The sequence below is a fragment of the Apis mellifera genome, linkage group LG15 (assembly GCF_003254395.2).
Source record: "Apis mellifera strain DH4 linkage group LG15, Amel_HAv3.1, whole genome shotgun sequence".
Taxonomy (NCBI): Eukaryota; Metazoa; Arthropoda; class Insecta; order Hymenoptera; family Apidae; genus Apis; species Apis mellifera.
In genome coordinates, this window is record NC_037652.1 from 6957157 (window position 1) to 6969865 (window position 12709).

General features: G+C 26.6%; 3 protein-coding genes across 6 annotated transcripts; all 3 read right to left on the bottom strand.

Annotated features, from left to right (window-relative positions):
• Positions 1-107: 107 nt before the first annotated feature.
• LOC100578045 lies at positions 108-5999 on the bottom strand. The gene is made up of 8 exons (XM_026445628.1): positions 5023-5999; positions 4481-4952; positions 4150-4380; positions 3703-4037; positions 1389-1556; positions 847-1318; positions 561-791; positions 108-448 (listed from the first exon to the last, which is right to left on the bottom strand). The coding sequence occupies exons 1-8, from the start codon at positions 5158-5160 to the stop codon at positions 108-110; spliced, it is 2388 nt and encodes a 795-aa protein (XP_026301413.1). The 5' UTR covers positions 5161-5999.
• Positions 6000-7389: 1390 nt separating this feature from the next.
• On the bottom strand, positions 7390-9067 carry LOC107963999 (odorant receptor 45b-like). 2 transcript variants are annotated; one of them, XM_026445572.1, is made up of 4 exons: positions 8698-9067; positions 8396-8627; positions 7864-8094; positions 7390-7776 (listed from the first exon to the last, which is right to left on the bottom strand). In XM_026445572.1, exons 1-4 carry the CDS (start codon positions 8833-8835, stop codon positions 7436-7438), a joined length of 942 nt encoding a protein of 313 aa, XP_026301357.1. In that variant the 5' UTR covers positions 8836-9067; the 3' UTR covers positions 7390-7435. The 2 variants fall into 2 exon arrangements, with proteins under 2 accessions (XP_026301357.1, XP_016772004.2); XM_016916515.2 differs by having other exon boundaries at positions 8156-8627.
• Positions 9068-9988: 921 nt separating this feature from the next.
• On the bottom strand, positions 9989-12062 carry LOC410603 (odorant receptor 65a). Of its 3 annotated transcripts, none has more exons than XM_394081.6 (4): positions 11714-12062; positions 11177-11648; positions 10863-11093; positions 9989-10750 (listed from the first exon to the last, which is right to left on the bottom strand). In XM_394081.6, exons 1-4 carry the CDS (start codon positions 11849-11851, stop codon positions 10410-10412), a joined length of 1182 nt encoding a protein of 393 aa, XP_394081.6. In that variant the 5' UTR covers positions 11852-12062; the 3' UTR covers positions 9989-10409. The 3 variants fall into 3 exon arrangements, with proteins under 3 accessions (XP_394081.6, XP_016772003.2, XP_016772002.2); XM_016916514.2 differs by having other exon boundaries at positions 11177-11477; positions 11538-12062; XM_016916513.2 differs by having other exon boundaries at positions 11177-12062.
• Positions 12063-12709: the final 647 nt, after the last annotated feature.

Genomic DNA, 12709 nt, shown 5'->3' on the forward strand with positions numbered 1-12709 from the left:
CTATCAATAAATCACGAAAATATATTATATTTACATTATATAAATATACTAACATAAATTTTTAGATTCTTCTATATCGTTAAAATATTTGTTTTAATATAAAAATCTTAAGAATTTACCATCACTCGAAGAACTGAAAGATACGACATCGAAGTTTTTAAAATACTCATATATGTTTCCATGTTGATAACAAAGAATTTCCCAGCTGTCAAGAGAACTGGACGTTGAGATTTCATAATAATAAAAATAATATCTTTCGATACATTTTTTGGCATATCATACCAAGTACAGAAGTACACTGAATTACCGATACCTTCAGTTTGGGTCTTTAAATATTCACCTACGTAACTATATGCGAACAATTGTATCAAAAGAATGGATATCTCCGCAAGTATTTTTATCGTCAAGACGACATTTCCAAAAGTCAAAGTGAGAATAAGTTGAAATCCTAGAAATAATTGTAAATTATTTTTGTAGACTTTATAGATCAAATACACTTAAAACACTATTTTGTTATGCATTATCAAATGTCATAAAGTAAAAATGATACGAATATTCACCAGTTGTACATATGAGAACACAACTTGAAAAAAGTTGTATGACCAAAATAGAACTAACTGTCTCATTCAGCATCTTACTCAGATTCAACAAGTAAATATGTCTTTTGGTTAATAAAATAATATGTTCCATTGTTCTTTCGTTCGTATTGGACAATTTATTATATTTTAGTTTCAAAATCTCCACTTGACCACACAAATGAAAAACAATACCGAAAAACAACGAATCGCTACCTATATAAAAAAAAAAAACAAATATAAAAAAATATTTAATATAATGGATGATTACCTAAATTCCCGGTACTCGTGAATAATAGCATCATGTATTCTACGATGAAAACCATGAAACTCAAATTTTCCGGCATATTTATAATCGCCAATGCATTTTTAGATGGAATAGGATATTTTATTATACTTTTTTCCGTTACATTAATTATATCCTTTTTGTCTCCAGTAAGCATAGGCACAGTCATGAAAAGCGTGGACGCGATAAACGAGCAAGATATTAAACTGGCGCATGCTACTCTACTCATGTAAGCATGCCGGCGCATAATCACTCGATTTTCTTCACTGTTTAATTCGTTGTAATCCTTGATCGCAGAAGAAAAATTGGAAACGAGTCCTATAGGACGTATACGAAAACACATCACTTTCGCCACTGCTAAAATACCGCAATTAATTAATAGAAGAGCATCTAGGTTATTTTCTGCGTTGCTTCTGTCCAAATATAATTCCACTTGTAAAATCACTACCATCAATAACTGCAATAAAACAATTCTTAAACACAATTAATCATAACTTGTGAGACACAATGATATAAAAATTTTATACCAAAAGTGAAATTGAAAATATGGTACGTGAGATTGAAAATATTTCGTGCACCTGGAAAGGCCAAGTGCCTACGGGCCATGACAGGAATTTCAACGGAATCATAGCGTAAGTGAAGTCTTTGTTCGATGTTGTCTTCATTTTTTTAATACGATGTAAGAAATCGTCAATCGATCATACTCGGTAATACTTGAATACGATGTATTCTTTTTCTCCCTTTTCTTTTTGCACATAGCGATGCGTTGTATTTTTCGAATCATCTTTTATTCAGCTGTAATCACTTAACTGTCTATCGTCCAAGACGTTTCCATTTCTATATCAATTGTCGTCACCAAGAAAATTCCGACGGAAGTTATTACTTTATTGCTATACTTTGATATGAATAATAGAAACCCATGAGCATTTGCTTCGAAAATTGGTCTAAGTTTCTAAAGGTTCATGTAAAAAAACATTCTTTGCGAGCTAGGAATATAACATTTGAAAAAAGGAAAGAATTGTTTTCTTATAACTAAAAGATCCTATTTCTTGGAAAACAATTGAAATATCTAAATTGCGATTACTTTTAACATGAGCAAAGAATGCAATTGAATGGAATTCTTAAAAATTGAATCGGAAATTTCTTTTTACGAGTATACAGTGCAAGTTAAAATTTTATTATCTAATAGATTATAGTATATTTCGTGCATTAATATTTATGTAAAAATTTGAGAAAAATATCTTATTATTTTTTCTTATCAAATAACAATATTATTTTTATTATAAGGGACATAAAATTAATCGAAAATACATAACATTTATAATCAAATAATTTTTATATGCTCATCATTATTTTTCAGATCAGTAGATAGAAGGCTAAACTTCAAAAACAAGTTTTCAAACATTTTTAAATGAATTTCGATGACACATTATCAATATTAGATTTCTCGATATGCATCTTCGAAATTGCAATAAATGAAAATCAATTTGTGCAATTTCTTCAATTGACTGTATAGATTTGCAATCGAAATCACAATTTTCAATCCATTAATTCTTTGTATTTAAAAATCTATTGTATTCAAAAACATGAAATCTGTTTAAATATTGAAACATTAACATGTAAGTATATAAGAATATAAAAAAAAGATAATTATATTAAATTTCATAAATATTTCAGGAATCTTTTTCTCTTAGAATAATTTTCTTCTAAGATATTACTTGTAAAATTAATGCTTTCAAATTTTTCAAAAATTTCAATAAAATTTTGCATTTTTATATACATTCATATATATATATTTTATGCATAAATTGGTGGAGAATATTTTTTAATAGAAGATAGAATACAAAAAATCAAAATTTTATTACAAAATTGAAATTTTGTTTTATTTTGAGTTTTTGATCTTATTTTATATATTCACTATTTTATATGTTTATTTTATAATTCTTATTTTCTCAAAATTGTATATTCTTTCTGTTTATTTTTCTTGATTCTAGAAATATTTATCTTTGTTCATTTTTTATTTGCATTTTTTTTTATCAAACAACAATTTTTTTTAATTGTAAAGATATTAGAAGTATTTAAAACAAATTGTTTTTAAGAAATATATTTTTTTGTTGAAAAACGATTTCAATTTATTTTGATGATTAAAAAGCATGCATAATATATCTAAATATCTATTGCAAAATGATAATAAGATTACATTATAATTCTAATTAATTAAACTACATTTTATATTTACATATATATATGTTTACATGAATTACATATGTATTTCAAATATTTCACAATTAAAACACAAAAAATGATTGCAATGAAAAAAAATATCGACAATAAATACATATTATTAAATAAAACATTAAGTATTTTATTTTGCATAGAGTGTCATTCTTTTGCTATGCATAAATATTTAAATAATCTAATCATTTTAAATCATTTGCAACTAATTTTAAGAGAGATATATTAATATGTGATATTGTGCCACATGATGGTGATCTTTTGATCTTTTGAGCATCGTTGTTGTGATTGATTAATGTGTCAGACTATGTATGTCAGACAGCATAACATTACAATATAATTTGTTATTCATTTCGAAAATTTATTATAGTATTCATTTACTAGTAGTAAACTGTAGTAAACTGAAACGATATCTATTGCACAATATGATCATTTTTAATACTAAAATGATTCAAATTGAAATAATTTTTATATTAATAGATCACCATGAATATAATATATAATACTTTATTGTGCTTTATTACATTAATATAATTAATATAATTTTAATATAATTTTCAGGTTTTTTCATGTTCTTAAAATATTTACTTCAATATAAAAATTTTAATTTACCATCACTCGGAGAACTGAAAGATACGACATCGAAGTTTTCAAAATGCTCATATACGTTTCCATGTTGACAACAAAAAATTTTCCAGCTGTCAAGAGAAAAGGATGTTGAGCTCTCATAATGATAAAAGTAATGTTTTGTGATACATTCTTTGGCATTTCGTACCAAGTACAGAAATACACCGAATTACCAAGACTTTCAGTTTGAGTTTTTAAATATTCACCCACGTAACTATATGCGAATAGTTGTATCAAGAGCACAGACATTGCGATACATATTCTTATCGTCATGATGATATTTCCAATGCTCAAAGCGAGAATAAATTCAAATCCTAGAAACAGATATAAATTTCTATAAATGGAATGCATTTAAATAAAATTATGCTACTACGTTTAATCAAATGTTATTTTATTAAGTGAAATAAAAATCATGCAAATATTCACCGGTCGTACATATAAGCACACAACTTGAAAATAGTTGTATGACCAAAATAGAACTAATTGTTTCATTCAGCATGTCGCTCAGTTTCAACAAGTAAATGTGCCTTCTGGTTAGTAAACTAATATGTTTCATTGTTCTTTCGTTCTCGTTGGATAATTTATTATATTTTAGTCTCAAAATTTCCACTTGACCGCACAAATGAAAGGCAATACCAAAGAACAACGAATCACTACCTAATAAATATTTAAAACGAATATTTAAAATGAAACAAAATATTTTGATACTGAAATCATATTCCAAACATTGATATTTATATACATGACAGATCATTACCTAGATTTCCAGTACTGGTAAGTAGCAACATTATGTATTCTATGATGAAAACCACGAAATACATATTTTCCGGCATATTTATAATTGCCAATATATTTTTAGATGGAATAGGATATTTCATTGCACTTTCTACCGTTACATTAATCACTTCTTCTTCATCCCCAGCAAGCATGGGCACAGTCATGAAAAGCGTGGAACCGGCGTACGAGCAAAATATTAAACTGGCGCACGCTACTCTACCCATGTAAGCGTGTCGGCGCACGATCACTCGATTTTCTTCGCTGTTCAATTCGTTGTAATCCTTGATCGCAGAAGAAAAATTGGAAACGAGTCCTACAGGACGTATACGAAAACACATCACCTTTGCCACTGCCAGAATGCCGCAATTAATTAATAGAAGAGCATCCAGATTATTTTCCGCGTCGGTTCTGTCCAAATATAATTCCACTTGCACGATTGCTATCATGAGCAACTGCAATAAAACGATTTTTAAACGATATTAATCATAACTTGAGAGATACAATGATAATAAAACTTCGTACCAAAAGTGAAATTGAAAATATGGTACGTGTGAGTGAAAATATATCGTACACTTGAAAAGGCCAAGTTCCTACGGGCCACGACAAGAATTTCAATGGAGTCATAGCGTAAGCAAATTCTTTGTTCAATGTTGTCTTCATTTTCTCAGGACGATGCAGGAAATCGTCAATCGATCGTACTTAAGTATCATACTTGAGTACAATGTAACTTTTCCTTCCTTTTCTTTTTCTACATGGTGACTGACGCGTTGTATTTTTCCAATCATCTTTTATTCAACTGTAATCACTTAACTATCTATCGTTCAAGATGTTACCATTTTTATATCAACTGCGCATAAGAAAATTCCGATGGAAGTTATTACGTTGCAGATACTTTGTTCCTTATACTTCTACTATGAATAATAGAATCTCGTGTCAGTGAGCATTTACTTATTTTTAAAATTAGTCTGAATTTCTAAACGTTCATTCGAAAGAAACATTTTTTGCAAGTTAGGAATATGACAATGTGGAAAAATTTCGTATAACTAAAAGATTCTATTTCTTAAAAAAAAAAAATAAAAAGAGAAAACAACTAAAATGTTTAATGTTAATTAAATTGCAACTGCTTTTAACACGAGCCATAGAATGCAAACGGAATTCTTAAAAATTGTATTATTGGAAATATCTTTTTTTCAGTATATATTCTGTTGATATATTGTGCTGATATATTTAATAGATTATAATATGTTGCGTGCATTAATATTATCCAAAAATTTGAAAATATTTCTTATTTTTCCCTCATGGAATATCATCTTTGTTATAAAGGATATTTCGAACATGAAGAGATCAAAATTGTGTGATGAATATATAATATTTATAATCAAATAATTTTCATATGTCCGTCATTATTTTTAACTGACAGAAAGAAACTTTTTAGTATCTTTGAAGATGAATATGTTTATAATAACAAGTTTCTTAGCTGTCACAGTAAATTGAATTTCGACGACAAATTACCTCAATATATTATTCCATATGCTCTCCGAGGAAGATGGTTTATGCGGTTTCTTCGGTTACCAGTGTAGGCGTAAAGTAATCTATTGTATATATATATTTGGTTTTTGTCTTGAAGGAAGACTAAAAAAGTGAAATTTGATTTGAATATGGCATTAAAATGTAAGTAAGAAACATCAGATAACTACATTACAAACATCAGGTATATTAAATTATAAAAATATTTTTTTTATGAAGATTTTTTTCTAATACATTTATCTTTATATAATAATATTTTCAAAAATTTTGCATTTTTATGTATATTTTTATATATATTTTATATATATTTCTGCATGTCAGAGAAAAGATTTAGAAAATATTTATATATATATAAATTTATAAAAAATATAATTCGATAGAAGGAAATTTTGAATTAATTTTTATTAAAAATCTCGAATTTGTATTAGAAAAATATAATGTAAGAAAAATTTTTGATATCTACAAAAACATATTTTTAATTTAATTTTATATATTTAGTTATGAAATATTTATAGTTTTTGTATTTATCTTTTATCTTATATTATTATATCTTCATTTTTTGCAATATTTTTATACATTTTTTTTAATTTTATAAGTACTTATCTATACTATTTCTTCTACTTACATTTTTATTTTATAACTTATGAATATTTTTTTACAATTTCCTGGATTTTAAAGATTTCAGAAATATTTAAAATATTTATTTGAGCTATTTTTTTAAATAAATAAATTTTTTTGAAAAATCATTTCAATCTTATTTGAAGATTATATAACATATAAGTACATAACATGTTCATTACAAAACAATAATAAAATCACATCATAATTTTAATTAATTAAATATTCTATATTTACATATATTTACATGTATTTACATGTGTTACATATGTATGTATTTCAAATATTTCCGCGCATTTAAAACAAAAATGTGATTATGATGCAAGAAGTATTGATAAATATATATTATTAAATCAAACATAAAATATTATTCATTTACAATTGCAAGTATAGAATATTACCATGCGTTTAGTATTTAAATAATTTAATCATTTCAATCATTTTCAACTAAATATAAGAGAGCATTGCTAATATCCATATATGTATTTATGCCACATGATGGCACTGTTTATCTACATAGTTGTTTTTCATTATCCATATATCAAATAACATCACAGTGCCATCTGTTATTCATTTCGAAAATCATTTATTACAGTCTACTGAGAAGATATCTGTATATTTTCAACACTAAAATGATTTGAATTCGAATATTTGATGTTAATGGATCACCAAAAATGTATCATTTAATATTTTATTGTATTTTATTTCACTAATATAAATTTACTATATTAATACAAATTTTTAAATTTTTTTACAATATTCTTAAAATATTTGCTATAATATAAAAATCTTAAGAATTTACCATCACTCGGAGAACTGAAAGATACGACATCGAAGTTTTTAAAATACTTATATATGTTTCCATGTTAACAACAAAGATTTTTCCAGCTCTCAAGAGAACTGGACGTTGAGCTTTCATAATAATAAAAATAATATCTTTCGATACATTTTTTGGCATATCATACCAAGTGCAGAAGTACACCGAATTACCGACACTTTCAGTTTGAGTCTTCAAATATTCACCCACGTAACTATATGCGAATAGTTGTATCAAGAGTACGCACATTATTATAAGTATTTTTATCGTCAAGACAATATTTCCAATGCTCAAAGCGAGAATAAATTGAAATCCTAGAAATAAAATCAGTCACTATTATAGCATATTTAAATAATATTACGCTGTTATGTTTGTCACTTCAAGAAAATACAAATATTCACCAGTTGTACATATAAGAACACAACTTGAAAAAAGTTGAATGATCAGAATAGAACTAATTGTCTCATTCAGCATCTTACTCAGATTTAACAAATAAATATGTCTCTTGATTAATAAAATAAAATGTTCCGTTATTTTTTCGTTTTTGTTGAATAATTTACTATATTCTCGTTTCAAAACTTCCACTTGACCACACAAATGAAAAACAATACCGAAAAACACTGAATCGCTACCTAATAGATAAAGAAAAAGAAGACATTTTAATATAAAATATTTGATATAATGAATCATTACCTAGATTCCCAATACTCGTAAATAGTAGCATCATGTATTCTACGATGAAAACCACGAAATACAAATTATCCGGCATATTTATAATTTCCAATGCATTTTTAGATGGAATAGGATATTTTATTGCATTTTCTTCCGTTGCATTAATCACTTGTATTTCGTCCCCAGCAAGCATAGGCACAGTTATGAAAAGCGTGGAGCAGACATACGAACAAGATATTAAACTAGTGCATGCAACTCTACCCATGTAAGCGTGCCGACGCATAATCATTCGATTTTCTTCATCGTTTGATTCGTTGTAATCGTTAACCGCAGAAGTAAAATTGAATACAAGTCCTGTGGAACGTACACGAAAACTCATCACTTTTCCCACTGCCAAAATACCGCAATTAATTAATAGAAGAGCATCTAGGTTATTTTCCGCATTGGTTCTATCCAAATATAATTCCACTTGCACGATTATTATCATAAGCAACTGCAATAAAACGATTTTTAAATGATATTAATCATAATTTGAGAGATACAATGTTATTAAAACTTCATACCAAAAGTGAAATTGAAAATATGGTACGTGTGAGTGAAAATGTATCGTACACTTGAAAAGGCCAAGTTCCTACGGGCCATGACAGGAATTTTAACAGAGTCATAGCGTAAGTGAAGTCTTTGTTCGATGTTGTCTTCATTTTTTTAAAACGATGTAAGAAATCGTCAATCGATCATACTCGGTAATACTTGAATACAATGTATTCTTTTTCTCTCTTTTTCCTTTTTGCATATAGCGATGCGTTGTATTTTTTGAATCATCTTTTATTCAGCTGTAATCACTTAACTATCTACCGTTCAAGACGGTTCTATTTCAATATCAACTGTCACTAAGAAAATTCTAACTGAAGTTATTACTTTTATAGGCACTTTATTGCTATGTTTCGATATGAATAATAAAAGCCCATGAGCATTTGCTGCGAAAATCGGTCTGAGTTTCTAAAGGTTTATTCAAAAAAATATTCACAAGTTGTTAAGTTAAGAATATGACAAAATGGAAATATGAAGAACTGTTTTCTCATAAGTAAAAGATCCTATTTCTTAAAGAAAAAGATAGTATAAAATGTTGATAGTATTAAAATGTAAGTATATATAAGAATGTAAAAATTATAAAAAAGGTAACTATATAATTATGGAAATATTTTGTGAATCTTTTTTGTTATTAAAATTTTATCTTAATACATTAAATCTACTTTTAAATAAAATATTTTTCCTTTCACAAATTTTGATCAAATTGTGCATCTTCATGTACATTTCTATTTTTATATATTTATCTTTTCCACATACTTATTATTTTTATACCTATCTTTTAAAATTTTCATTTTTTACAATATTGCACTTTTTTGTATATTTTTCTTAATTCTAGAAATACTTACGTATGTTATTCATTTCTTATCTGCATTTTTATTTTACATATTTATGAACATTTTTTTTTTACATTTTTAATTTTAAAGATTTCAAAAAATTTTAAAATTTAAAATAATTTTTCCGTTACGCTAATCACTTTTTTAAATAAATATAATTCGTCGAAAAATCATTTCAATTTTTTTATAAGATTAAAAATGCATGCATAATATATGTAAGTACGTACAATTTAATATAATAATAAGATTATCACGATTCTAATTAATTAAATCACATTTTATATTAACATGTATGTATTTACATATATTATATATATATAATTCAAATATTTTCGCTCATTGAAAACAGAAATATGAATATAATGCAAAATTTATCATTAATAAATATACATTAAATCAAATATATTGAATATTAAATATTTACAAAAGATTATAGAGTATCGTTATATATTTGATATATTTGAATAAGACATTTGAATAATTTAATTATTTTTAATCATTTTCAACTAATTATAAGAGAAGCATGCTAGTTGTCATATATGATTTTTATGCCGTCTGGTGGCACTGTGATCTGTTGATTTGCAAATTGTTTGTTGATTAGCTAATGTAGCCACGTTCAGACAATATTACAGTGCCATCTGTTATTCATTTCGAAAATTATTATTTATATAGTCTACAGAACGATATCAACGATTGCAGATTTTTGACAAAAGTAATTAGAATTTGAGTATTTGACATTAATAGATAACGAAATACGTAATATTTAATATTTTATTGTGCTTTATTATACTGATATAAATTTTAAGATTCTTTCAATCTGTTCTTAAAATATTTACTTCAATATAAAAATCTTAAGAATTTACCATCACTCGAAGAACTGAAAGGTACGACATCGAAGTTTTTAAAATACTCATATACGTTTCCATATTGACAACAAAGAATTTCCCAGCCGTTAAGAAAACAGGATGTTGAGCTCTCATAATGATAAAAATAATGTTTTGTGTCACATTTTTTGGCATATTGTACCAAGTACAGAAGTACACCGAATTACCAAGATCTTCAGTTTGAGTTTTTAAATATTCACCTACGTAACTGTATGCGAATAATTGTATCAAGAGCACGCACATTACTATAAATGTTTTTATTGTCATGACGATATTTCCAATGTTCAAAGCGAGAATAAATTCAAATCCTAGAAACAGATATAAATTTCTATAAATGGAATGCATTTAAATAAAATTATGCTATTATGTTTAATCAAATGTTATTTTATTAAATGAAATAAAAATCTTGCAAATATTCACCGGTCGTACATATAAGCACACAACTTGAAAATAGCTGTACGATCAAAATAGAGCTAATTGTTTCGTTCAACATGTCGCTTAGTTTCAACAAGTAAATATGCCTCTTAGTTAATAAAATAATATCTTTCGTTGCTCTTTCGTTCTCGTTTGACAATTTATTATATTCTAGTCTCAAAATTTCCACTTGACCGCACAAATGAAAGGCAATACCAAAAAACAATGAATCACTACCTAAATATTTAAAATTAAACAAAACATTTCAATATTAAAATCATATCAAAACAAGTATTGATATTTATGTGATAAATCTTTACCCAAATTTCCAGTACTCGTAAGTAGCAACATTAAATATTCCACAATAAAAATCACGAAATACATTTTTTCCGGCATATTTATAAGTGTTAGTGTATTTTCAGATGGCATAGGATATTTTATTGCACTTTCTTCCGTTACATTAATCACTTCTTCTTCATCTCCAGCAAGCATAGGAACAGTCATGAAAAGCGTGGAGCCGACATACGAGCAAAATATTAAACTAGCGCATGCTACTCTACCCATGTAAGCGTGTCGGCGCACAATCACTCGATTTTCTTCGCTGTTCAATTCGTTGTAATCCTTAACCGCAGAAGTAAAATTGGAGATAAGTCCTAAGGGCCGTATATGAAAACACATTACCTTTGCCACTGCCAAAATGCCGCCATTGATTAATACTAGAGCATCTAGATTATTTTCTGCGTTGCTTCTGTCCAAATATAATTCCACTTGCAGGATCGCTAACATTAGCAACTGCAAAAGAATGATACTTAAATCCCAGCTAATCATTGAGAGACATAATGACGAAAACTTCATACCACAAGAAAAGTTGAAAACATGGCACGTATGATCGAGAATGTATTGAATACTTGAAGCGGCCAGGTACCTAAAGGCCATGACAAGAACTTCAACGGTGTCATAGCGTAAGCGAAGTCTTTGTTCGATGTTGTCTTCATTTTTTTAGAACGATATAAGAAATCGTCAATCGATTATACTTAGTTGAATACAATGTATCCTTTTCCGCTCTTTTTTCTTTTTGCACATAGCGATGCATTGTATTTTTTGAATCATCTTTTATTCAGCTGTAATCACTTAACTATCTACCGTTCAAGACGGTTCAATTTCTATATCAACTGTCACTAAGAAAATTCTAACTGAAGTTATTACTTTTGTAGGCACTTTATTGCTATGTTTCGATATGAATAATAAAAGCCCATGAGCATTTGCTGCGAAAATCGGTCTGAGTTTCTAAAGGTTTATTCAAAAAAATATTCACAAGTTGTTAAGTTAAGAATATGACAAAATGGAAATATGAAGAACTGTTTTCTCATAAGTAAAAGATCCTATTTCTTAAAGGAAAAGAAAACAATTGATAGTATTGAAATGTAAGTATATATAAGAATGTAAAAATTATAAAAAAGATAACTATATAATTATGGAAATATTTTGTGAATCTTTTTTGTTATTAAAATTTTATCTTAATACATTAAATCTACTTTCAAATAAAATATTTTCAAATTTCTCCTTTCACAAATTTTGATGAAATTGTGCATCTTTATGTACATTTCTATTTTTATATATTTATCTTTTCCATATACTTATTATTTATATACCTATCTTTAAAATTTTCATTTTCTACAATAGTGCACTTTTTGTATATTTTTCTTAATTCTAGAAATACTTACGTTTGTTATTCATTTCTTATCTGCATTTTTATTTTACATATTTATGAACATTTTTTTTTACATTTTTAATTTTAAAGATTTCAAAAACATTTGAAAGAAAGAGTAATTTTTTCGTTACGCTAATCACTT

Coding starts and splice junctions, on each gene's coding strand:
- LOC100578045 (XM_026445628.1), bottom strand. CDS start 5,160: ATGAAGACAACATTGAACAAAGAATTTGCTTACGCTATGACTCCATTG. Junction 4,381..4,480: donor TACCAGTACTGGAAATCTAG/GTAATGATCTGT, acceptor AATATTTATTAG/GTAGTGATTCGTTGTTCTTT. Junction 1,319..1,388: donor TATTTTCAATTTCACTTTTG/GTATAAAATTTT, acceptor GTTTTATTGCAG/TTATTGATGGTAGTGATTTT.
- LOC107963999 (XM_016916515.2), bottom strand. CDS start 8,835: ATGAAGACAACATCGAACAAAGACTTCACTTACGCTATGACTCTGTTA. Junction 8,095..8,155: donor TACGAGTATTGGGAATCTAG/GTAATGATTCAT, acceptor TTTATCTATTAG/GTAGCGATTCAGTGTTTTTC. Junction 7,777..7,863: donor TGTTCTTATATGTACAACTG/GTGAATATTTGT, acceptor TTTTATTTCTAG/GATTTCAATTTATTCTCGCT.
- LOC410603 (XM_016916513.2), bottom strand. CDS start 11,792: ATGGCCTTTAGGTACCTGGCCGCTTCAAGTATTCAATACATTCTCGAT. Junction 11,094..11,176: donor TACGAGTACTGGAAATTTGG/GTAAAGATTTAT, acceptor TTAAATATTTAG/GTAGTGATTCATTGTTTTTT. Junction 10,751..10,862: donor TGTGCTTATATGTACGACCG/GTGAATATTTGC, acceptor ATCTGTTTCTAG/GATTTGAATTTATTCTCGCT.